We start from the raw sequence: 26,528 nt of genomic DNA on the forward strand, positions 1-26,528 counted from the left end.
GAAGTGATGATCCTATTTATTGAGATGACAACTTACCATCTACACATATCAACAAAGCCAGGAAGAATTAATAACACAACTGCTCCAAACTCCTGAACAACAATACTATATCTCAAAACTCTTGGGCTACAACTATGATATTCAGTGCAAGGTTGGGTTTTCAATAAAGTTGCAAATACACTCTCAAGAATACTAGAATTGAGACAAATTTTAGATATCATTGTTCTTCACTTTGATGTTTTTGTAAGGTGCAAGAAATCTATCCTACTGATCAAGAGCTCAATCAGCACTCAGTAAGTGGCTTCCGAAATTGAAGGTAAGCCTATCAAGAGAGCATGTTTTGGTTTAGTGGAAAAATCTCTTTCTTGGAGCTTGAGGATAGCTTCTTGCAGGATTATCCTGATTTACACCTTGTGGACAAAGTATTTGTCCATCCATCAAAAAGGGGATGATATGGTCCATGATGAAGAGACCAAGAAAGTATAGATTCAATCCATGAAATAGAGGTAAAGTGCCATAAAATGCATGCTTAAGAAAAATGCAGTAGAAAGAATTAAAAGCTCATTGGGATGGTGGGATCATATTACTTACGAGGATAGAGATAGGGCACAATGGATAGCCCACACAACACTACTTTATGTTAGTTTGTCCTTTTATTTGTTGTTGGTTAGGCACACTGGGGAGAAGTATGCATGAAAAATTTCTCTCTGCTCCAAAATTCTCATAGTTGGCTGTTCTAGTTTGTCTTCCTTCCACCTGTTCTGTTTGCTTCATCATGTTGTTAATCATAACCAAGCACATTAATTAATCTTTTGGTGCTTTGAGTTTTACAACCACAAATGAAAATGAAGGGTGCCCAAGCCTTCACTGAAACCATAGGTGTTCAAATTCTAACTCAAATGAAAAACTCTGAAAAAAGAACACTTCGAACTACTGAAAAAATTCAAAGAGGTTAATTTCTAAGAAAATTGAGATGTTCAGGGTAGTTTTAACTATTAAATGGAAGTTTTTAATTCGCCTAATAGTCTTATTTTATTTAATTTTCCTATTGATGAGTTTATTTCCAGAATTTATACTCACAAAAAATTGCCTTGTTTAAAAATTTAAAATATATATATGCAGTATAAAAATATAACTCATATAATTGCATTGCAAGAAATACAAAATAAAACTAGTTATTTGATGATTAATTCAGGAACCAGAAGCATTTGCCCAACTACATAGAGATACAAACACAGGAAAGGGAATCGAGTAAAGAAAGAGCCCTCCGAAGCTCCAATTATATTTTCCTTATTTGGATCCTTTACTAGGGTGTAAAAATATCCAATACGCCTAATGTCCAAACAATTTGCTCAAATGAGAATTGGACATCCCGTGGTCCACATAAGACTCTTAGAGTAACTTTCTTCAACTTCCCATCACATCCTCATATTGCTCTAGCTGTCCAAAATATATACAGCAAATAATATCAAGCCACATGTTGATCTGTTGCCTAATTTAAGCAAATAAAGTTCAATTAACCTGAAAAGTTCAGTCCTCTGAAAGGTTTGGGCTTTCAGGTGATGCTCTCTTTCCATCATAACGCTACAAGTTAAAGAAAAAGAAAAGCCTTTACGATTAGAACCGAAACTGTATTCATGTAAAACACAAAATAATGGACAAAGCCATAAAACGGTTATGACGATATTTTGCCTAATGAAAATGTTAATTTACCTGTTTTCCAGATGAGAAGGGTAGATATTTGTACTTAATCATGTGAGATATCTGTCTCCTCATTGTAAGCGTGAATAGGACCACCCAGTAGAAGAGGAGTATTGGCCAGAACACAGGAACATCAAACGCACTAAAGAAAGTCATCACAAATGCAACGCAAAATGCCTTTGTGATTGAGTACCTGTTTACATTCAGCAGAAACAACATCTTCATGTCAAAATACTGAAGGTAAAAGCATGAAGATACACATCAAAGAACGAAGAACATCTGTAAATTAGCACAACACCCAACGAGAAACCCACAAATGTCACATAAAATGCAATGCAACGTCTGCATTTCCAAACAATTCATTATTTGTGTGAACAACATCCAGATTTTTATCAGAACTGACAGGTCAATCTATTTGCTCGTTTCGCATGTCTGTGTTCTTTAAATCGGTTCAAAAAACTTTTGTCCACAACCTCAAGCTTTTGGAGGTGCTCTCCACACAATGTCACCTTAATTGCACCCACATCAGTAGGATTTCTCTACAATATTCCGTGATATCAAGAACAAAACGAAAGTGTGACTGCAATACCAATTCAACACCTTGACATACAACATATAATAACAATCTCATCCGGATAACCCAATTTTTCTGTTCGAGCTTTCAGCTGACACTGACAAAGTCTACAGTAGGGATGAGAGGGTGGTGCTGCTTTCCCCTAACCAGTCAGTATTCTATTAACTCCTCGACTTCGAGTGTCAAAATTTCTAGATGTGACCACTACTCACAGCCCTGTACGAAGGGGGTATAATAAAATAATGTCTTATATCCTAAAAAAAGAACACAATTTCATTTTCCACAATAATTACAGATTTCCATACAGCTCCATTCTTGCATTCTTTTCTGTCTTTATTTTTTTCTCTTCTAATTTTTAATTCTTTATCAATAAAATTTTACAATTTTTGATTTACCATTCTTGAGAATGTAATTCCAGAAATTACTAAAATTACAACATGAAACAAATGCAGCCGAGATTGTAAATTGCGATTGTAACTAGACTTGCAATTTCATCAGAATCCTTCATTCTGCAAAACAAAAAGTAGACTAATGCTGCTAAGTGCAAAGAACCCAGAACTTGTGACATTTCGGCTATTATTGCGATTGCCAACTGTTTTTTTTTTTCTTAAAAAAAAAGAAACTCGCAGCACACACAACCCTGTAAATAACACAAGAACTGTAACCTGGCAAACAGAACCCTAACAGAACACGATACAAACTTTCTTGTGCCGTGAAATTTAGGTTCTGTGGTAACTATGATCGATCAAAACAAGGTGAAGTGAAATTAATTGATTAATGATGATCGTGAATTGAATTAACACTAGTTGGGAAGCATATAACGTACCAGAACTTGAACTCCGGGAGGCGGCGAACGAATGGACGAAACTCGTCGTTAACGGAGGAGGGGAGAGTGGGGCCCTCTGCGTCAAGAATCTCGGGGTCCACCTGAGGGGAGAGGAACCCGATCAGAAGGTTGAGGATGTATATTCCCAAACCGTACGACACTAAGTAGAACCCTTCCACCAAGTACACACGCAGCGCGTATATCAACGCCACCACCAACAACCCCACCCACCGCCGCCCCACGTGTGGCGTCCATTTGTCTAGCACGTGCTGGTACTGCCGCCACACCGCCAACTCCCACCGTGATATGGCGGCTCTAAGAGATGCTCCGACCGAGTCCATCGCTGATGGACCCGCTTCGCTTTCGGCTTGAGAGAGGTTCATTTCAACGATCTGTCGCTTAAAGGAACCCTCTTCTCATGGTCCTCTTCAGTCCCAATCTTCTATAGATGATTTTTTTTTTCAATTTAAAATCATCTTATAGACCAAAAAAAAACTATTTATTTTCAGGGACTCAGCTGGCCTATTAACAGGCTGCAAATTTTCCCTTTTCAACAGATTATATTGGTATATTTAAAACTCGAATTCAAAATTATTGATTATCATATTTACAAAACCATTTAAGTTTATTCACATATTTCATGCTGTTTTATTGTAGTTTTAGTCCATATGCAAACTATTTAAAATAAAATTAAGAAATATAACATATTAAATATAGTTATATTTTTATTTTCTTAATTTTTATTTTAATGTTTTACTTATGGTTTGTTTACGAATTTATGTCACGTCATAGTTTTATTAGACTTTCATTCTTATTAGACAAAATTTACTAAGCATAACTAGAAATAGATAACTAAATTCTTTAAATATAAAAAAGATTCAGTTTTTAATTATGTTGTGGAAAAAATATTTCTTTTAGTATTCTCTGCGTTTTATAGTAATTTTTAGTAAAAAAAATTAATGAAAATTAGCTTTAGTTTTAAGAATAAAAAATTATAAAAATAAATTTCAAAAATTGAAATCAAAATTAAAAGATAAAATCAGAGAGACTAAAGAAATTATTAAACCTATAATCATTTTAAGTCTGGACTAACTTTCATACAACATAAAATTTTACGATGACCTTACAAGGTGTAAATAAACTGAGTAGAGAGTGATAATATAAATAAAAAGTGACCTATTAATTTAGTATTTAAAATGATACTATATTTCCTGTGTAACTGTTTTATTAAAAAAGTATAAATAGTCCCTAATGTTACAATACACCCATCTCATTATTCCTTCTGACTATTTAGATGGTTTCAAAGTTGACTAAATTTCATATTCACATATCCATGCGATAAGGTCAATGTACTTTTTAATCTAAATTTTATCTTAATTTTAAATTTTCATAAATTCCTGTATGGAATTATATATATATATATATATATATATATATATATATATATATATATATATATATATTAAATTCAATAACAATTCTCTTGTTTATTTATTCCAAATTTTCGACGATTTCATCAAGTTTTATGTTGTCAACGAACTAAATTATTTTTATTTGAGCTTCGTATAGCATTAGAAGGTCTGATGCTTTTGATAATTTGTTTTATAAATTTCATTATAAGCTTACTTAAAGACTAAAAGAACAAATAAATAGTAAAATGAAAAGGAGTTTGGAGAAGCTTGTGTTGTTTTATTTTTAATATTTTTAACTCTAATGACATCCGCTTCAACCCCATAGTCACATGTTCTAAGAATAACAATAGCCTCCCTCTTCAATATGCATGTTTTGTTTTATACTCACTGATATAATTACTGTAATAAGTCGTTTGTAATAAAGGATTTTTGCTACAGTAGAAAAAGAAAACAAAATTATTACAGCATTTTGAAGAATTAATTTACGAGAGAACAGTGAAATAGATGTCTCTAAATATTTAAAATAACGCTAACAATATATAAATTATACAGCTAAAAGTGGCCCCAATAAAAATGAGTACAAACTTGACAATATTTGATGAGCTATCTTGTCAATAGAACATATATAATTGAAGTAAAACGTCAGTTGTGGACAAAAACATTCATCTGGTACACTCGTTCATCCTTCGAGGGAAATATTTAAATCCAAATTTGGACTCGAAGGGAATTTCTGGAACCTCCGAGTAATTAACATGACAACTAAATATGAATGTCTCAAAACTGGACGGTTCACAGAACCGATTTTTAAGAAAATTACCATAAGATGTCCTGGCTAAGGAGCATACCTTCAATTTCATTTCACCAAACAATCCAATATTCTCATCTCCTGGCTACACTTTTTATTTTCTTCTCTTATTTAAAGAGGCCACCATTTTATGCAGGGTGGTTATTTCAAAATCTTTCTGTGTCAGCTCTTTCTTCAATGATTCGATCTCCAATTCACTTTGCTTTAATCGTTGATTCAGTGCTTCAATCTCGTTTAAATGGGCATCACAGCTTGGGGCATCCTCTTCAGTGCTTTTATCTATCTTTGCTTTCTTGGAAACATCAACTGCCTCATCCGTTTGTAAAGCCCTCTTATTAGAGCCATTCTGGACAGTGGGTTCATCACTTACCATTTTCCGAACATATAGTGTGACAGGCATGCCTTTACTTGTCATAAATGTTACAAGTTTTTGTGGACGACCTTGATTATCCTAAGATAAAATAATATACATAATATGAGATAGATCAGCAATCCCAGAGTAAATAAATGTCCTTCAGTGATATACGACTGCAATATTAGTTTATCAACAGAAGACGCCTCCTTTTATTGAACAAGCATGAAAAGAAAAGTTATCAAGTTCGTCCAATTTTAGAAGAATCAAACATATGTCCATTAGAACAAATGGATTCAGGTATTATAGTGGAGACTGGAATCCAAATTTATGTATTTCATTGGCTCAGCTAAACAACAAGCAATTTAGTGATATCAAGTAACAGATTGCACACCGTTATATATCATATATGTACCTTTAATTGGATTCCTTGGACTTTTTCATATGCGCCATCAGCCTCTTGTGTATTTTTAAAAACAGCTAAGGCAGAATAATGTCTTCCTTGAACTTTCCTGGTAGACTGCAGCAGATGCATCAGATCTCAAAAACAAAATGTAACCCACTAAAAGACTGCCAACAAGATTACCGTGAGACAAAACTAAATGTTTTCAAATTGAAGATATTTACACTATTTAAATAATTAAAGATGAACCTCTTCACTAAAACATTGAGATAGCCATGGGACACTACCTGCAGTTCCGTTCTGAATTCTCCAGGAACAATGGTATGCAGTGCTTCAGTGTTTACAGTGTTTGGTATCCGGTGAAGAAAAAGCTTTGTGGTCTCACTTTCTGGAACCTAAAACAATATAACAGTGATAGTATTCACCTTTAACCGCCAACCAACATGATTACAAAGACAAGGTAATGCTGGAGATGAATATGTCAGCTTACACGCTCTTGAGCCAGTGAAATTGGAAATTCCCTATCAACACCATGTTTGATCTTTGCAAGAACGAGGTTCATAGCTGCACATGCATCATCTAGACAATTATGTGGAGCACCTTTTTCCCGAACAGCACGACCCAAAACAGCCTGTAACAACAATTGGTGATAAACTACAAATCAAAAATCAATATTTTTTCCATTTCTGTGTTTATTCTTCCATGTTGCTATAATTTTCTTGGGCAAGCCTGGATGATGAAAGATCTTAAATTTCAAGACATAAACTAGCACAAGTGCACAAGAGAGGCTTTGCATCCAAAACAACATGATTCCTCCGAAAGAATGGCTATGTGACCCTTTCTCATAATGGAGAACCTTAACTTTTGCATATAAAATATTTGCCACTTTAGTACCTGACATAAACCATTCAAAGAAGGTCTTCTGTGCATAGGCCCATCCGTGGATTGGAAGATATAGGAAGTGTCAATCACTCTGACATGATCAAGCTTCAGCACTGCAGACAACTTGCATTAGTATATAAATTAGAAGCACAAAAATTAATTCAACGGAGCTAGTCCCTCAATATACTCAAAATCTAGCAGTAGGTTTAAAAACAGACCAAAGTAAACTAAAACGTTTATCAAACTTACCACGTAGATCATTATGCAAACTGTGTCCCACTAATATGGCTCCTTTTGATAACAACTTCTTCATGGATTTCTATGGAAGCACAAGACATATCTTCATTATACACATGAAAGGACTATACAAAATAAAAAACAAAGAAAAACACAAAATACCTGTATATCAGCCAAGGAGCAAGTCACTGCCTCTAGATCTTGAGAAGAGATACCAGTGATCTCTGTTCTGTAGTCCACAATTTTTTTGTTGGGTTTTACGAATTCATTCAGCTTGACCTGAAAAGTTCTGAAAATTATCTATCCATAATCCCAAAAAGGAGAATGATTTTAAAAACAATTATTTGAAACCCTTTTTTGGGAGGCTATACAAAAGGAGGAGTGTGCATAAATTACCTCTAAATTATGGTCTACTACACAAACTTTAACTACCTCGTCTGTCCCATCTTCACAAAGAACCATTTCACAATCAACAGCGAGCATTGTAGTAGACTTCATCACCTTGGGCTTGTTTTTAACATTTATAATTATCCAACCCTTCAAATCCACATCAAAAGCATAATATACGATATATCAGAATAAATATTGACACCTTCAAATTCAGGTACAGCCTACAGGTGACGTCAACAAACCTCATCAATTGATGGAGATGAATAGTCCAATGGATATAACGGATGCTGCAGAGTTATTTGAACTAGCCTCTGTGCAGCAAACATCAGACTGTTTAGAAAATTATAGTAATTTTTTTACAAATACACTTGTCAATGACATCAAAAACATTAATTAAGAAGAAAAAGAATGTGCATACCCGTTATCAATTACACAACCCAGAAGGAGAAAAAGGATAATTGTCAGCAAAAAGTAATATCAGAATATTTGATTTTTCTGAATCATAGAGATTCTTGCCACTATCAATTACATTCTCTTCAATTTTAGACTTTAGTTCTACATTCAGATTTGGTTGCAGCAACAAGAAATATTCAACTTCGGAGCCAATTTCCAATTGGCCTGATGGTTTATGATAGAAACCCAACAATTAAACTGAATATCACAGGTATATTATTCAAGTATTATGCAGAAGAAAAGTTATGGAGCTGAAAGCTCTACAATCACTAGTAAAACCCAGAGTGCTCTCACTCCTAACCAGAGGATGACTCTCCTCCTAACCAACTCACCACCTCCCACTTCGTATCCCTTCACACTCTCTATTCTCTCTCCTATAACAGAATTCCCCTTCCCTGGATTCCTGACACGTCATTCCCCTCTCTAACTAACTTCCCTTTCTTTTCCTAATCCCCTTTTCTTTCTTCTCACGTAAACATTCCATATTTTGGGCCTTGCTCCCTCTGTAATTGTTTCATGTTGATTAACAGGCCCATCCTTATTAGGAGTCCTATCATTGCTCCCTCCTGCAACAACAGCCTTGTCCTCAAGGCTAAAATAAGAAAATTGACTTCGCAATAGTCCCTCATCTTCCCAAGTTGCCTCCACCTCCTCTGTTCTCCCCTTCCATTTAACCAACCATTGTTTAGTAATAGTACCACCCTCAGGAATCTCCCAGGTTGCTAACACTGTCTCAGGTTCTTCTTGATCTTCCTCCTCAAGACTCAACTCTGTTGGTAAAGTGGGTTCTACCGCATGATTACCAATAGCCTTTTTTAATTGAGAAACATGAAAAACCGGGTGTACTTTTGCTGATTCCGGCAACTGCACCTTATAAGACACTTCTCCCTTCTTCTCCACCACTAAGAAAGGCCCATAATACCGAGGTGCCAGCTTTTGATTAATACGTCGAGCTATGGTTACTTGTCTATGGGGACGCAATTTAATAAACACCCACTCTCCGACCTCGAACTGCATGAATCTCCGCTTTTTGTTTGCAAATTTCTTCATTTGCTGTTGGGCTCGCAGCAGATGATATTTCAATTGTCGAATAGCTTCATCTCTATCAACCAAGTCAGCGGCTACAGCTTCCACACGTGTTTCGCCCTATGTAAAACGCACTAAAGCAAGTGGTGTTCTCCCATACACAATTTCAAAAGGGGTTTTTCCTGTTGCTCCATGAAAAGTAGTATTATACCATAATTCTGCCCAAGGTACCCAATATGACCAGTTCTTGGGTTGTTCCGACACAAAACATCGTAAATAAGCTTCTAAACATTGATTTACCACTTCCGTTTGACCATCGGTCTCATAATGATAAGAACTCATTTTTAAAGTTGTTCCCTGTAATCGAAATAATTCCTGCCAAAAAAGACTCATGAACACAGGGTCTCGATCACTAACAATCGATTGCGGAAGGTCATGAAGTCGTACAATCTCCTTAGCAAATAATTCAGCAATCTTCCTGGAAGTATAAGGATGTTTCAATAAAATAAAGTGGCCACATTTAGACAATCGATCCACCACTACAAATATAGCTTGAAACCCCTTCGATTTTGGTAAGCCCGTAATGAAGTCTAGGGAAATATCTTCCCAAATCCTATCTGGAATAGGCAGGGGCTGTAGTAATCCAGCTGGAGATGTTGCTTCATATTTCTGTCGTTGGAACACATCACATGCTTTAACAAACTCTTGAATCATCTTCTTCATTCCCGTCCAGTACAGATTTGCTGCGATACGTTTGTAGGTTCTTAAAAAACCTGAGTGACCCCCTACTGGTGAAGAATGAAACTCATTTAAGATAGTAGGAATTAAATCTGACTTAGCTGACAATACCAAGCGTCCTTTGTAAAATAATACTCCTCTTTGCAAACTGAAATCTGCAACAGATGCATCTTCATGTTGTAACTTCTGCACCACTTGCTGTAAGAAAGGATCTACTTCCACTTCCTCTTGGATATGTTGTTCCTGCAACCATAATGGAAAAGACTGAATCTCCCTCAATTCACCCGCTTCGAACATTCTTGATAGTGAATCAGCAGCTTTATTCTCTGGGCCCGGTTTGTAAATCACCTCAAACTGATCTCCTAACAACTTTGCCAGCCAATTTTGTTGAGCTTCGGTGGTGATTTTTTGATATAAGAGGTGTCTTAAACTCTTCTGATCTGAGTACACCTTAAAACTCGTTCCAATCAAGTATGGTCTCCAATGTTGGACCGCCAACACTAATGCCATTAATTCTTTCTCATAGGCTGACTTGTTAACATTAGTCGGTGCCAAAGCTTTACTAAAATAAGCTATCGGTTGTCGGTCTTGCATCAATACTGCTCCTATCCCCGCCCCTGAAGCGTCACACTCAATTCCAAACGGTTTAGAAAAGTTAGGTAAAGCCAATAGGGGAGCTTGAGTCATCACCTTTTTTAATTCCTCAAAGGCCAATAATGCATTTGGACCCCAATGGGAACCATCCTTCTTCGTCAATTCAGTAAGGGGCCTAGCAATCTTACCATAACCCGCAATAAATTTTCGATAATACCCCGTTAATCCCAAAAAACCCCTCACTCCTTTGACATTATGAGGTATGGGCCAATTTATCACACTTTTAATTTTTTTCTGGGTCTACTGCAACTCCTTGCTCAGAAATTAGATGACCCAAGTATTCTACTTGTCGACTCCCCAAAACACACTTTTTTCTATTGACCATGAAAGATTGTTCACACAGCAGCTCAAAGACTCTCATTAAGTACTTCAAATGTTCATCCCATCCTTTATTGTAAACTAGTATATCGTCAAAGAATACTAGTACAAACTTCCTCAAATAGGGCTTAAAAATATGATTCATAGTAGACTGGAAAGTCGCAAGGGCATTTGTCAACCCAAAGGGCATCACTAAAAATTCATAGTGACCCTCATGTGTCCTGAAAGCTGTTTTATGAACATCTTCCTCCGCCATGCGTATTTGATGATACCCAGATTTCAAGTCTAGTTTAGAAAAATAAGTAGCACCATATAACTCATCCAATAACTCCTCTACCACTGGAATTGGGTATTTGTCGGGAATTGTGACTTTATTCAGCTCCCTATAATCCACGCACATGCGCCATGAACCGTCTTTCTTCTTAACAAGAATTATCGGGCTAGAAAAAGCGCTAGAACTGGGTCTGATAATTCCTTGTGTCAACATCTCTCCAACCTGTTTTTCAATCTCCTCTTTATAGTGATGTGGATACCAATATGGTCGCACACTCACGGCTTTTGCTTCTGGCTGCAATGTAATAACATGCACCACATTTCTATAAGGTGGCAGCCCCTGTGGCTCTTGGAATACAGTCGCATAACCCACTAAAATCTGTTGAATATCTTCAACTTGTGTCTTTGATAAGCTTTGCTTCGAAATGGACTTTTCTCCCAAACTATTCTCCTTCACCACACTCTGGAAAGATGTCATCCACGCTATATGTTGTCCATGTTTTCTCAGTTTCTGACCTTGTAACTCTAGATATTTGTCCTGCCAAAAAAAACTTAGCGTCATCTCTTCCCAATCAAAAGTAACCTTTCCAAACCTTCGCAACCAAGAAACTCCCAAAATCATGTCCACGTCCCCCAATTCCAACACGTATGGCTCTACTGGAGTAGAGAATTCTCTTAATTGGATGTCCAACTTCTCACATTTCCCCGCCGTAGACACCCTATGTCCATCTCCGAAACGTACACCAATCTGTTTTCTTTTGTCCACTTTCAACTCCAGAGCAGCCACTACAAGGGGAGAAATGAAATTGTGACTAGCCCCATTATCAATCAGCACTCCCGGGGTTACTCCATTGAGAAGACCCTCTATGCGCAAAGTTGTAGGGTTATTCCGACCACCCCATGGTACTTCAACTTCTGCGAACAGCCCCATAGACCCACACTCCAAGTTATGGTCATCTTCCTCTTCTTGCGTCTCACTCACGATCAGCTCCCCCGCTTCATTTACTGTTTCGTCATCCGCTAACACCACCATTCGCAGTTGTCGCTCTGTGCATTGATGCAAGGGGTGATACTTTTCACCGCATCGAAAACAAAGCCCTTGAGCTTTCCTGTTCATCAATTCAGAGTAAGGCAAATGTTTTGTACCGCGATTTCGGACGGCGATCGGAAAACGATCACCTGAAACGCGACTGCCTTGCATCGTCGAGCGTGACTCATGAAGGCTGGAGCCCGCTACCGGTAATGGTTTATTTGATATGCTCTGGGTTGGGCCTAACCCAACGCCTAATTTTCCTAAATGTGGGCCTTGACCCGACCCGGATCCAGACTTCTCTCCCTGACATGTACCCCAATCACGATTGCTTTTCCACCCTCGTAATCCTCCTCCACGCTGAAATCCCTCTCCCTGCACTTCTGCTTCCACGTCTCGAGCTAGGCGCATGGCTTGGAGACGATTCATCGGGTTGAAGGTGCGAACCCTTCGCCGAATCTCCGGTCGCAACCCTCCAATAAAGTAACCCAGATATTGCTCCTCTGGTAAACGAGAAACTTGAGAGGAGATATATTCGAACTCCGCTAGATACTCATCTACGCTGCCCGTCTGCGACAAATCTTTCAACTCCTCGAAAGGATTACCGCTAGTATGACCACCATAACGACCGATCAACTCTCTTTTTAACTTGGTCCACGACAACCCCACTTCTGCTTCTTGTAGAAGATTAAAGCAATGAATGGTTGCCCCTTCCATGCTTAGTTTTGCCAATCGGACCTTCACCTCTTTTGTAGAGTCGTGCACTTCAAAATATGTCTCTGCCCTGGTAATCCATCCCACAGGGTCAATACCATCAAATGATGGCAATTCCACCTTCTTTGCTGCCATCCTGTACTCTGCCTCTAAATCCATATCTGAAAACGGAGATTCTCGACGCTCTCCCGCTTGCTCGTTACGCAGCTTAGTCAGCTCTTCCAACATTAGTTGGCGAAATTCCCCCAACGTCTCACGTACAGACACTTCCATCACTAACAATCTTTCCTCCAATGCGTCGACTCGGTCAGACATTTTGGGTGGCATGGACAACAATGCTAGCTATTCTCGGGGATCCGGCAGGTCGGACCAATGATAGAAACCCAACAATTAAATTGAATATCACAGGTATATTATTCAAGTATTATGCAGAAGAAAAGTTATGGAGCTGAAAGCTCTACAATCACCAGTAAAACCCAGAGTGCTCTCACTCCTAACCAGAGGATGACTCTCCTCCTAACCAACTCACCACCTCCGACTTCGTATCCCTTCACACTCTCTATTCTCTCTCCTATAACAGAATTCCCCTTCCCTGGATTCCTGACACGTCATTCCCCTCTCTAACTAACTTCCCTTTCTTTTCCTAATCCCCTTTTCTTTCTTCTCACGTAAACATTCCATATTTTGGGCCTTGCTCCCTCTATAATTGTTTCATGTTGATTAACAGGCCCATCCTTATTAGGAGTCCTATCAGTTTAAGTATAAAAGAGGAAAACAATAAACCATAAAAGTATAAATTCAGAAATAAGCAAAAAGCAATTCCCGAAATAAGGCAGAAGGTACATGTGACCAGCACTTACTTAGAACCAGTCCAGTCACTAAACCAGTGAAGGTATGGGTTTAAGGCTCAAAGGTTTAACCTGGAGTTCACCAGTGTGAAACCAGATTCAATAAAATATTGTCATTTTATTTTTTTAATACGGTAATACAATATATAAAGTAGTATTAATAAAAAATATTATATATATATATATATATATATATATATATATAAATTTTACAAAATTAAAATTTAAACTTCACTTAAATGTGTCATATAAGTCATAGCATGCGACAAAAGTAAGCTATATATGAAAGCAAACAAGTATAATACATCATATATAAGTTCAACAATAACAAATAAAATCCATTAGTAACTACAACCCTCTACAACAAAAAACCACACGTTCTTAGAACCAACAAGTTGAACCTCTCAACCCACCCGGTTTCCCAATTTCACCAGCTATATCACGGTTCAAATTTAAAATCGTTAGTAACTACAACTCTCTTGAAAAACCAACTAACAGCATAAAAAAAATAAAATAAGTTTTCAAAAACAACCAGTCAAACCTCCCAACCCACCAGTTTCCCGGTTCAAATTTAAATCTGTCTTTTAGGAAGACTTGGACCAAACACTAGTGTGGTTCCTGATTCAACTAGTTAAACCGCCATGTCCAGTTTTGAAAACATTGATTGGAACATTCTCAATGAAATTGAATAATAATGTTGAATCGCTTAAAGAAATAACAGCAAAGGATTGGTAGAAAGCCCAAAGCACATTCGGTGAGTATGCCCTTAATGGGAAGGAAACTTAGTATTTAATAGAAAACTAAGGTAAAATAACATTATTTTATTACAACTATAATCCAGGAAAGGAAGTTAACTACAAATCTAAACAAGATTTTAGCAGAGAAATCACCACTAAAACGTACCTGCTCCGGGGACTCATGGGATTTATCTTTCAGTCGCTCCAACATGTATTGATTTTCATGATGTCGCATGATGTTGTCAAAAAACTAAACACAGGAGAAATAAATAAAAATCACATCTTTTGAGTGTATGTGTACATATTTGGTACTAAAAAGTTATTTACCTTCAAATCTTCCTCCTTCGAAAAAGACTTTAGAAATGTAGCCAATAACTCATGTGGTCGCTTTGAAGGATCACTCAAATTGGCCCCAAACTTTTTGTCATGACTGTCCAAGAATTCTTTCCAGTCTCCTAGCTTACCCTTGAGGCCTCTCTTTTGTGCCAATTTTACAATATCAGCCAGCACCTACGCATATGGAAGCACGGTTTATATTGCCGGGACAGAGGAGAAAGAAGGAAAGGGAAAACAAAAATACTATAAAACACTCACGATATCTCATCATCCACTTAAACTGGCATATACATCTAAAAGTCTCACAATGTATTACAATTTATCTATTTATCTATATGACTATTGATGACATCATTATCACCAACAACAAAAGAAGTTGCAAATCATTTTGGCAAACATAACTAATCCCTAATTCTATATGAACTGATTCACTAGGTTTCCAGCAAATGAAGTCTTTCATTATTTAAATAAGTATTAAAGCATAGGCATTTCGTCCAATGATTTCATCACCCCTGAAACTGTGACAGGAAACACACAACTAAAACTAAGAGTGTATACCTCGATTCTTAACTTTGGGCTTTAACTCATTCATGCCAAAACATTCATCCTAATTTCCCATAAAAATTCACCACCTAAAATATTCAATTGATTCCCAGCAGTACATTCAAAATACTAAACATCTAAAGAAACTTAAAAGCGAAAAACGCACAAGTTGAACTGCTTGTTCGAAGGCGTTGGAAATAACCGTGAACAAACAAACAAACATACTGAAAGCGTTGACTAAGGAAGCTCACCTTCTTGTCTGCAGTGTCTATTTTTTCTTCCATATTGAGTTGATGCTAAGCCGTGTCAAAATTGCAGAACAGCGTCCAAACTTATAATGCGCTTCTAGGTTTTCAGGGATGTTTTATGCTGGCTCAGGGTTTTTACTTTTTCTTTTTTCCTTATCTTTTACTTATTTTGTTATTACTTTTACACACAGATAATCTAACGTTACAGTATTTTTGGTACAGTTTTTACAGTTTTTATTCTATTAATCTCTTTATTTTAATTTTTTTAGTTTTGTACTATATAAATATTTTATATTATCTATATCCAAGTTATTATCCATAAATTTTTAATTATATAGTTTATAGTCCACATTGTTTATATTTTATTATTTTTCTATTTTTTACTTGTTTTTTAGTTTCACAAGCATATAACAAAGTAAATATGTAAAATAATATTTTAGATATATATTTACATATGAATTTAATTATGAATCTTAATTGATATGAAAAAATATATTCATATTTATATTATATTACTTTTCGTGTATATTACAGCGTGTTCTAAAAGATCTTATCTTTATGTCCACTTTTGCATATAACTCAAAGTTTGAGAAAATATTGAAGCAATTTAATGAATTTAATTAAAATATTGATTTTGATAACTTAATATAATATTATTTTTAATTAGATATTTAAATAAAAATTATTTAAGCATGTGATATTTTCTTTCTAATATTGGTTTTCAGTTGAATTGAAACAAATAGTACATCTTCTCGTACTGAGATATTTTAACTGATTTATTGATGAATTTATGAGTTTTGAAAACAGAAGAAATAATTTTACGTTCATATTATTTTTTAAAAATATATACATACAATCTTTTAATATTATAAATATTTAGTCTTAGAAAAGAAAAAATAATTTAGTAATGATATTTAAAATATATTAAATATTTTTAAGTTAAAAAATTATAGAATATTGTTTGAATAATGATTTATAAATTTATTGTTATTATTTTATAGAAGAAAAAATGTTACGGTCATTTTCTTTAGTCAACTTATATTCAAAGGATGTAAATGCTGTATTATTTTTCTAATCAACTTTTTATTTTTCTTCCAAAACTTATAGTAAATATAACATTGGCTTTGTATAAAAAAATTAACATAGTAAGTATTTTTCTTTCCAATATGTCAAATAACCTTGTTATAAAATTTTAAAATAATAAATGTTAAAACTTGAGGTTTTAGTTTATTTCTAAATAATAAATTAAGTATATTTCAATTGTATTGGTTTAATTATAATTAAAACTTAATTGTTTTAAAAAGTTGCTTTTAATATAAAAAATGAAAAACAGCATCCACTTATGAGTCATATTTGAAATTGTAACATCACATATTATATAGAGCATAAAACATAGTAAGTTCACATTTAAATAAAAGAGAACAATTAGAGTAGACTCTAAACAAAGTAGTTAAGCTTACAGTCATCCCAGAATGAAGCATAATTTAAAACTTAAACGCAAGTAGAGTGTTTCAAAAGGATAGGAACCACTGGAAAAATCCTTAACAGCTAAAATAGTAATTCAAAATACAAGAAATACTAAGAGAGTCGTAAGGAGACTAAGCCGCAGCATCGCCTTCCTCCAAAGCCTGCTCTAGAGGCACCTCATCCATCTCTACTCACATCCAAGTGGATGATCATTGCAAAAGAAAGCATATCCAAGCAAACACAAACACACAAGCAAGGGTGAGCTAGATATAAAAAATCATGTTATTAACAGTCATAAGCAACATGCAAGTAAAGGCGAATATACTATACTATACAAACATGACTTGTTGCACTTAAACTTGACTTGTCCAGACTTAGAATGATTGCCGAGCTATGGCGGGTTATGCACTCGTGATGGCTTCTACTGCTTTGCAAAGCCATTGCCAATGGGTTCCACCCCACACTCACGAGGTTAGTCCGTTATCACTCCTGCTACTCCTCACCACATGGATCAATCCTCTCTACTTGAGAATAAAAGGCCATTGGAGCGTGAGGAAAACCCCCAAGACTGAGCTACCGTGCAAATCATTCTAAACACACTGAAAGGGCACCACCATGTATCCTCCTTGAGGATCATGGAATTACGTCCAATACTAATACTTTCCACTTTACACCAACATGTTAATGCATACATAAACCCTTAAAGCAACTAGAACAATTAAGTAACATAACATACTGGAATAAATAGGAATATAGGCCGAACAGGAAACAGCAACCCATAATGGGCAAGACCGAACACCCTGTGAATGGTGAAGACCGAACGGTATCTCACTTCCCAAAGGACAGGACCAAACGGTCCATAAATGGTAAGACTGAAGAGTGACCGAACACTATTCAGGACCGCTCACTAAGAGAGACCAGATGCTACCTGAGACCAAACGCTACTTAAGAGATCATCCACTAAGACCGAACGCTACTAAGACCACCCACTAAGACCGTATGCTACTTGAGAGACTGAACTCTTTTTAAGGGACCGAACGCTACCAAGACCACCCACTGAGACCGTACGCTACTTAAGAGACCGAACTCTCTTTAAGAGACTGAATGCTACAGAGACCACCCACTAAGACCGTACGCTACTTAAGAGACCGAATTCTCTTTAAGAGACCGAACGCTACCAAGACGGAGCACTAAGGTCGAACTCCACTTAAGACAGAGCACTAAGACCGAACTCCACTTAAGACCAAGCACTAAGACCGAACACTATTACGACTGAACGCTAAGACCGAACGCTCAACAAGACAGAGCACTAAGGTCGAACTCTACTTAAGTTCGAGCACTAAGACCGAACACTATTACGACCGAACGCTAAAACTGAACGCTTAACAAGACAAAGCACTGAGACCAAACACTATTACGACCGAACGCTAAAACTGAACGTTCAACAAGACAAATCACTAAGGCCGAACTCCACTTCTAACACCCTTAATTCTTGTTTTATACTTAATTACACTCATCTAAATGATTCTGAACATTCCTACTACCATCCTCAGGTGATTAAGATCAAGTTTTGTCTATTGAAACATCAATTTCCACAACTTAAGGACCCAATTTCGATTTTACCACTTCTAACATATCCTAGTCCAGTTTTATGATCCTAAAGGTCACAAATGACATTCCTAAGATGTCCCAACAGCCCAAATGTGCCTAGAACCCTTACTTCCCAAAATCACTACCTCATTTCCTCTAAAGTGACCCAAAACCCTTACAGAATACCAATTTTTCCATCCATTCACTGTTACAACATGTCTCTCAGCCCAAACGCATCAACATAGACATTATAGAATTTAAATACATCTCAAAACAGTTTACATACATTACAATCCAATTTCACAGTCATTCAACCCAACACATGCAACTAAGTCTTTCCAAATCAAAACACAATATCAACAGTCGAACAACACAACACTCAACATACAGTTCATGCAACCAATTAAAGAAACATTATAGCTCCCCTTACCTTGAAACTTCTTTGCTCAGCTCAAAGACTCGCAGCTCCAGTACCCCACACGCGAATAATTTAGACAGCACCCTACAACCCGCAATGCGGTGACCAAGAACAGCTCTTAGAGCTATAATGAACGAAGGAAAACATAAAGAATGGTACACTAGGCACATGCAACTTGCCCTAGGTCCCAAACAGCGGAGAACAGTGAAGAGTTACTTACCCGCTGAAGAATGAAAATCTATTCGGATGGTTGCGAAGGTCTCTACGCTCGCGGTCACTTCAGCACCACCTAATCCAACATGCAACCACTAAACGTGAGGGAAAGGTAGAGAGAAGGCAGAGAGAAATGGAGGAACGAGCTTTTTAGACAAAGAATGGGAAGCTGAGATAATGAGCTCAGATCTAAAAAGTCTCTCCTAAGGTCATAGTGCCCTTAGTGTTATGGGTCTGGCTACTTCAACATAAGGCCCAACTGCCATATATTTTCAGGCCTTTATAGAAATGATTTCAATTTTATAAACAAAACTCTACATTGATAAAATACATGTATAAATGTAGAAATATCTAATTTTTTTAAGATGAGAATGAAAATTTATATATTTATTTTGATTCGAGTTTTCATACTTATTAAATTTGTAAAACACTCATAATTTAATATATAACTTAAAAAAACATATATCCATTTCTTCTGTATGATTGTAGTTTCATTCTAGAAAAATTTGTTAGTGATCTCATAAGATTTTTTTTTCTTTTTATTCTCTCACCATATAATATTTTATTCTATCTCAACTTTTAGGGTGTGTTCTTTTGGGTGTATTTGGGGGAGATGATTTGGGGGGATGATTTGAATGGATTTGAGGGTAATTTTTTAGTTGTTTTTTTGAATGGATTTGTGGTTAATTGAGAGTGGATTTGAAAGTAAAGTTTGTGAGAATTAGTGTAGGATTTGATTGATGTGATAGATTTTAGAAATTAGTTTAATTGGTAGAAAAGAAAGATTACCAAAATGCTCCTAGGTATAAAAGTATTATAAAATGTTATTTTGTAATGTTATATTTAATTGTAAAAATGTTTATGAAGAGAAAAAAATTATGAATATTTTATAAAATTAATGGTGAAAAATTATAAAAGTTATAATGTATAAAAAAAATTATTTTAAAATGCTGCAAAAGCCTGCCTCCACACAGTCGAACCTCCTCACATGCCAAGCCACAGTATTATCCCTTGTGATGGCATAATGCATTTGGTTGAAAGGAGTAAAAAAAATGAAACCTAATCACGTTATATGTGTACGTATTTCATGCACGCTTTTTTAAATTATCGTTGAATTATTGTAAAAGCACAAGGGCAGATACGAGTTTTCACTACAAATGCAAATCTTTGCTCATCTGCGAGATGCTGAAAAAGTGAAAATCATCGCAAATCGCTGCATTTACATGCATTTCCGTCGTACCAAATCACGCCAATCGAACACAGTTTACCATGCAAATCCATCCTCGCAAATTCTCCTCTACAGTAAATCACCTCATCCGAACGCAATGTTAATGGTATTTAGGATAGACATTTAATTATTTATACTTTTTAAAAATATTGTATTAATAATTTATATTATTCACATAAGTATATAATTCTCAATTTCAAACATTTAGTTAAGTAAATTATAATTTTATTGGACAACATAAACTTATCTTAGTTGCGCTCTGTTACCCTTAAATTTATTTCATTTAAAGGATTTTTCTGTCATTAAAAACATTTTATTCCGTATCTCAAAAGTGATTAGTTTGATGGCTAGCAAGTTTATTCCAATCTCAAATATATCTTTCCTTTTATCATAATATCGATTTTTTTTTCTTGTAATTTTGTTCAAAAGACGAGATGCAATATTTAATTTCAACAAACAAATTATATTATTTAATTTTATTTATTTTTAATATTTTTATTTGTTGTTTAACTTTTGTAAGTAAGAATGTATGACTGATTTTTTTATAAAATAAAATTAATTTATTTATGGTTACATAAATTTGACCTTGAAACCATTTAAATTTTTTTATACAATTATTGTTGATATTATTATGTTCTGTTTGCTTGGATTTTGAAAAGTGTAATTTTGTAAAAGAGTTTCCTTTTTGTGATATCATAATTTATTACGATGATTTTCTTTTTCAACATTCAACATATATTTAAATTTAAAAGATAACAAGATGCAAATCTAAATTCTAACTATTATTAAGTTTAATTGTTTTCATTTATGTGATTTTCTATATATGGTGTATTACAATTTTTATTAATATAAAACAAGTAAGTGGATATATATATATATATATATATATATATATATATATATATATATAAAGTATGGATAAATATGAGAATAGAACAAAAAATTCATATACATTACATATATATTAAAATGAAAATAAATTTGTAGGTTTTTTAGTCTAAATATTTGAGAGGTTTATTCGACATGATCTTTTAATTTTTTGGTTCTCAAGTTATTTTCCATTCTATTTAAGAGTCAATGTGGTATGTTTTAATAATTTGGCATTTACACTTTTTAAAAGGTGATTACTTATCAATCTTTCACTCTCTTTGTTCTACTCACTACACATTATCATTAACATGTGGTCACATAAGAATCATATTTACTCATTTTAAATAAAATGAAGACAAAGTTATAAAAAAAAAAGAAATCACATTGAATGATTCTCTAAAATATTAGAACAAAAAATCTATTAATCCTAAATTTTTAGTTAAAAAATAAATATTACTCTTTACCTGAAGATGAAATGGGCATAATAAAACTTACATTCACCGAATTGTCATCCTTAATTAACACATTAAATAATTAATAGACATGTATGAAAATAGGCTGAGCTTTTTATATAAAATCAATGATAAAAAATAACAAAAGTAAAAAGTATGATAAAAAAAATACCAAAATCCATCAATAAAATATGCAATTTAACTGAAAACAATAATAATTACATTTCATGTTGATGTACTAAGTGTGGTATCATTTATAGATATTTTTGTAGCAGCCAATAACAATAAGAGTGGGCTTGATGAAATAAATAATATTTGACGGGGCCAAAGTTGGGCTTGGCCTCTGTTGAAATCCTTTGTTGTAGTAACCGGAGATGGATGTGTAAGTGTCCCACTTGCAAGGGAAGCCAATGATATGTGAAACGTGCATGGGTTCGGCTAGTAGTAGTTCATGGCTACTGGTCAATTTGGGCATGTCTTCTACTTTTGCTTTTTGCCCTTTCCCTTAAGTCAAAGCTATGATTGAGACAACTTTTAATGGGTTAAAAATGAACATAATGTAGCTTAGGTGGAAGCCAAAAGGATGCATCCTTAGCGCTGCTTATATTGTTCGGTTGTTCTCAGTGCAATAGCTACAAGCAGTTATTGCGACAACACGTTGCCAGTGGAAAGAAAATAATGCCCACTTATTGCTCTTTGATTTGCATCCTACTGCAAGATAACTCCTACGTGGGACTTTTGCTTTCGGCATGCCTAATCATCCATTTCACATTATGATTTCCAATTGCCTCACTTCTCATGCCACTTTGCACAAATAAAAAGTTGGTTCAGATCTTGTGTCTTTCCACTCATATCTCATCAAATTTCGTTTGCTACCGACCGTTTCACTTTCTAAGGCTTCTCCTCATCGCACAATGTAAAATATGCTAACAAAGGAAGAATAATGTTACATTTGAACTGGGTGACTGGGTGCATTTATGAAAATACCTCTTTCCATCACGAAGGAATTCTAACATTATATATCCAGCGGAGATGGTCCTTTTCAAATTTAGGCCAAGGTAAATGATAATATCTACAAACTACATTTGTCGGATTTTGTAAGTAATATTTTAATGTTATTGATATCTCTTTTTTTTAATGTAAGTGATTATTTATTGGATTTGAGGAAAAAGTTTATTGAAAATGAGGAATGATGTGAACATCATTGGCAACGCTGGAACTCTTAACAATTATGAAGTTCATACTATATATCAAGAGAAAATTCAAGACCTAATACAAGGCTTAGGAGCATATGACAAGAGCAATAACTAAATTGACTCAGAAAAATTTGCAAAATATGGTGGTTAATCTAATGGTAGCGCAGTTACATGATATGACTCAATATGTGAATGTATTATTCACATGTATTGTTAGCTTGGAAATGAAAACAAAAAAAAAACCCAATTGTTAGACTCGAATAAAAAATCCAAAAACTTATTTAATGTTTTTTTCTTGTGTAAAAAGGGTTATAAATAATTTTATGAATGAAAGGAAGAAACATAATGTTTTAGTTGTCATTTGAAGTGAGAGAAATTATCTAGTAGGATACTTCCCTGAATTTTTTTATATTATCAAGAATTTATTATTTCTAGTGGTGATCTTTAATGTTTATCAAGCCTCTTTGTGACGTCTATTTTTTTATAACTTTTCCTGTCTAACTGTAATTTTACGAATTTGTATTTCTTAATTCTTCAAGTCTTATGGTCAATCATTGATAATATTCTTTTTTAAATCTCATTTCTATTTATATTTGTTCCCTAAATCCTAATTAAGTCCAAAATTCATTGGGACTAAGAATAACTTTCATTGTTAACAATAATAGTGATTGTTATGAAAACAATGGTGATAATGACAATTATGACATTGATAATAATATAAGATGTTAAAATATAACGGTGGAAATTAAGACAATAATGATGATCATAATAATAACAATCATGATGAGATATTATTTCTCTTATAAAATTATATGACAATAATATATGTAAATCATAAGAGTGATGAGGATGATACAAATATGAAAACATAAGTCATAAGAAATTTATACAAAACAATGTTATATTTAGAATTTAAAAAGTGGCAATATGAATTAAATTTTGTTGCATATTGCAACTCTAGTAGTATATAAGGTGCAATTACAAAAAGAAACTTCCACAAAACTGAATTATAACAAATAAATATAAGGCAAAATGGTAGACACAAAGAGATGGCACCATAAAAATTAAAGAAACTAAAAAGTTAGAAAAGAAAAGGAGACTAAGGAATGATATGAGTTTGATCCAACACCTAATTCAATGAGTGAGTAAAAATTAAAAGACTAGATAAAAAAGGAAAGGAAGGAGATAAAGTAGTGTTGTGAACTCCTTTTTCTTTTTGGAAGAGATGGTACTTATAACTTGCCATTTGATCCACTTGGGCTAGTGAATCTTACAAGACACATTGACCTAATCTTTTTTAACTACAATTGTTTGCTAATTAACTATTATAATATCTTGATATTTAATGGATATCAACAAAAAAAATCCAAAATTTAAAGTATGAGAAGTGCAAACAACATTCTCCAAACATTTAATTTTGGTTGAAATAGACCAAAAACTAAAAAATCGTAACAGAGAATCACTAAGAAGATAGTGATTTCCACAAAAAGTTAAATCAATAAAAGAGGGCAAGTTTAAAAAAACTAAGTTTGAGCATTTTTTTTTTAAATATATCAAAACAATAGCGTCTTGCTACAATACTTTATTTTAAGAAAGATACAAATGAAGAAATAATAAGTTTCCGTGCGGTTAGCTGATGGAATCCAGAGATTGGAAACAACAATGTGTATTATAAAATAAGATTATTAGTGTATTAAAGATATAAAGTAAAAAAAAAAAAGTAATGTTACATAAATTGTTATAAGATATTATTGGATAAATAATATAACTCAAAATGTAAATCACTTTGAGAGAGCAAACAGGAAACTGAAAAGGAAAGTAAAAATAACATTGCAGATTTATGTACTACTGAATATCTAAGGTTTACGACTGGAGTTGGTCTAAAGGAAGAATAAGAAGTGAAAACATCCAAGCAAGAGTATCTTTTTCTGTAAAGTTTATCCCACCCATATTCATGTTTCTTCTACTTGTGCTTTTCTATTTCATATGAATTTCTTATAATTTAGTTACTCTTATAGAAGAAAATGTTCTGCATCAGTTGAAAACTTGAAACAAATTTTACCATTAGTTTGTTATTCAGATGAAAATTTTTAAAAGCATAAATTGCATTACTTTTTTTTGGTGTTGAACCAGTGATTGAATTGCTCTAAGGCTGAACTTTGTGATTTCCACTTCCTGGGGGAGCAAGAAGTACCGATAGTTAGTTTATTACACCTTCATGGTTCTCTATAGACTATGTGTATATGATTCATCTCGATATCTGATTTTCCCTTCTTAACTTTAACTGAGTTCGAAACTTTCATGAATATAAAATTTGAAATTGGTGAGACTTTGGTGGCAAACCTGGCTTAAAAGGATTGTCTTGAAAAGGGCAATTTTCCCATACCGACATTGAATATTTTTACTGTTGAAATTGCCATTTGCCGAAAATTAATTGGCCTTGACCCTATTAGCCTTTCTCTCTTTGTAGGGAAATATAAATGGTCCATAATCTCAAATTAACCTTTTTTCCTTTTGCCTTCTTCTTCTTTAGAATGAGTCACGGGTTATGGTCCAAAAAAGTTGTATGCCATAATCAGGGAGAAGAAGAAGGGAGGACATGACAACAACTTCTCAGGGTCAATTTTATATGCAAATTGCTGTGGAAGAATTAGCATCGAGGTTAATGTCCGAAGGCTATAAATGGAATACAAGTGCACAGGCCACTAGATCTTAGCAAGGTGGATTTACACTAAAATAATACTCTGGCACACCAATTCATGATCTCTTAAATACAGATTAGTTGACTTCTAACAAGGTTAATGCAGACACAACCTGTATTTTTGTTTGCCAGTGATTTTTTTAGCAAATTGGGCCATGACTTTTAACATTGATTTATTAAAGTGAAAGTTTTTTGGCCAAGTTTTTAAAAAGAAAATGTGAAACTTACCAATGAAAAGCACACCAGATGGAACTATATTCTCATCTTTATTTCAAAGTTCGGTTCTGCTGGATTACACTGCCTAGTGCTTTCTCACTGTGTGTGTGTGCCTCGCAGCTTGAGCCGTGAAAGTGCAGAAAGAAAGGAAGAGAAAGCAGGTGGTAGAAGAAATGCAAGTTTTTTTTATCTCTTTCTTTGCTGGCAATTCAGACCCTTTATCGTGCAACACTATCAAATAGTTAAAAAGAAGCACTGGATGATTATTCAAACAAGGATCGTTGATTCGTTGTGCTTACCAAAAAAAACAACTGCTTTTGTCCCTTTTTATTAAAATTTACAGAACTTGTTAATAGAAAAAGAAGCAGAGTTATATAATAACAAGGAGATGTGTAGTTTTAGACTTTTCATACAACGGTAACAACCATTTGCTCTCATTTGTCATTTGTAGATATTTTTTCAAAAAAAAAAAAGATTTGTAGCATGAATTTAGTTACTGTGACAATGCCATCCACATCCCACTCCATAGTAGCAGTATTGGAGATATTTTTCTATTCCACTACTTTCGTTAACCAAAAGAGAAAATTGATCTGCCGATATCTTAATTAAACATAAATTATAGGCATCGGTTATGTGTGTACGAAAACTCAGTCTCCGAAGTCTGAATGCACAGTATA

General features: G+C 34.4%; 3 protein-coding genes across 3 annotated transcripts; all 3 read right to left on the minus strand.

Moving 5' to 3' along the window:
• Positions 1 to 1,117: 1,117 nt before the first annotated feature.
• LOC124821216 (protein RER1A-like) lies at positions 1,118 to 3,593 on the minus strand. The gene is made up of 4 exons (XM_047293079.2): positions 3,102 to 3,593; positions 1,714 to 1,894; positions 1,522 to 1,584; positions 1,118 to 1,440 (listed from the first exon to the last, which is right to left on the minus strand). Exons 1-3 carry the CDS (start codon positions 3,482 to 3,484, stop codon positions 1,531 to 1,533), a joined length of 618 nt encoding a protein of 205 aa, XP_047149035.2. The 5' UTR covers positions 3,485 to 3,593; the 3' UTR covers positions 1,118 to 1,440; positions 1,522 to 1,530.
• Positions 3,594 to 5,030: 1,437 nt separating this feature from the next.
• Positions 5,031 to 15,657, minus strand: SDN3 (small RNA degrading nuclease 3). Its single transcript, XM_088104694.1, has 12 exons — positions 15,504 to 15,657; positions 14,701 to 14,883; positions 14,540 to 14,623; positions 7,825 to 7,893; positions 7,589 to 7,729; positions 7,355 to 7,471; positions 7,205 to 7,274; positions 6,968 to 7,068; positions 6,564 to 6,704; positions 6,361 to 6,468; positions 6,086 to 6,190; positions 5,031 to 5,769 (listed from the first exon to the last, which is right to left on the minus strand). Exons 1-12 carry the CDS (start codon positions 15,534 to 15,536, stop codon positions 5,413 to 5,415), a joined length of 1,509 nt encoding a protein of 502 aa, XP_087960820.1. The 5' UTR covers positions 15,537 to 15,657; the 3' UTR covers positions 5,031 to 5,412.
• On the minus strand, positions 10,677 to 13,748 carry LOC148206769 (uncharacterized). Its single transcript, XM_088104693.1, has one exon. The coding sequence runs from the start codon at positions 13,113 to 13,115 to the stop codon at positions 10,677 to 10,679; it is 2,439 nt and encodes an 812-aa protein (XP_087960819.1). The 5' UTR covers positions 13,116 to 13,748.
• Positions 15,658 to 26,528: the final 10,871 nt, after the last annotated feature.

The sequence above is a fragment of the Vigna umbellata genome, chromosome 1 (genome assembly GCF_029865625.1).
Source record: "Vigna umbellata cultivar VRB3 chromosome 1, Vumbellata_1.0, whole genome shotgun sequence".
NCBI lineage: Eukaryota > Viridiplantae > Streptophyta > Magnoliopsida > Fabales > Fabaceae > Vigna > Vigna umbellata.

What these genes read in the sequence shown, in the direction of transcription:
- LOC124821216 (XM_047293079.2), bottom strand. Translation starts at nt 3,484, where the DNA reads ATGAACCTCTCTCAAGCCGAAAGCGAAGCGGGTCCATCAGCGATGGAC. An exon ending in CTCCCGGAGTTCAAGTTCTG is followed by an intron (nt 1,895 to 3,101) that starts GTACGTTATATG and finishes GAATGTAAACAG; the next exon opens with GTACTCAATCACAAAGGCAT. An exon ending in CCTTCTCATCTGGAAAACAG is followed by an intron (nt 1,585 to 1,713) that starts GTAAATTAACAT and finishes TTTAACTTGTAG; the next exon opens with CGTTATGATGGAAAGAGAGC.
- LOC148206769 (XM_088104693.1), bottom strand. Translation starts at nt 13,115, where the DNA reads ATGCCACCCAAAATGTCTGACCGAGTCGACGCATTGGAGGAAAGATTG.
- SDN3 (XM_088104694.1), bottom strand. Translation starts at nt 15,536, where the DNA reads ATGGAAGAAAAAATAGACACTGCAGACAAGAAG. An exon ending in GCTCCTTGGCTGATATACAG is followed by an intron (nt 7,275 to 7,354) that starts GTATTTTGTGTT and finishes GTGCTTCCATAG; the next exon opens with AAATCCATGAAGAAGTTGTT. An exon ending in AATTCAGAACGGAACTGCAG is followed by an intron (nt 6,191 to 6,360) that starts GTAGTGTCCCAT and finishes CATCTGCTGCAG; the next exon opens with TCTACCAGGAAAGTTCAAGG.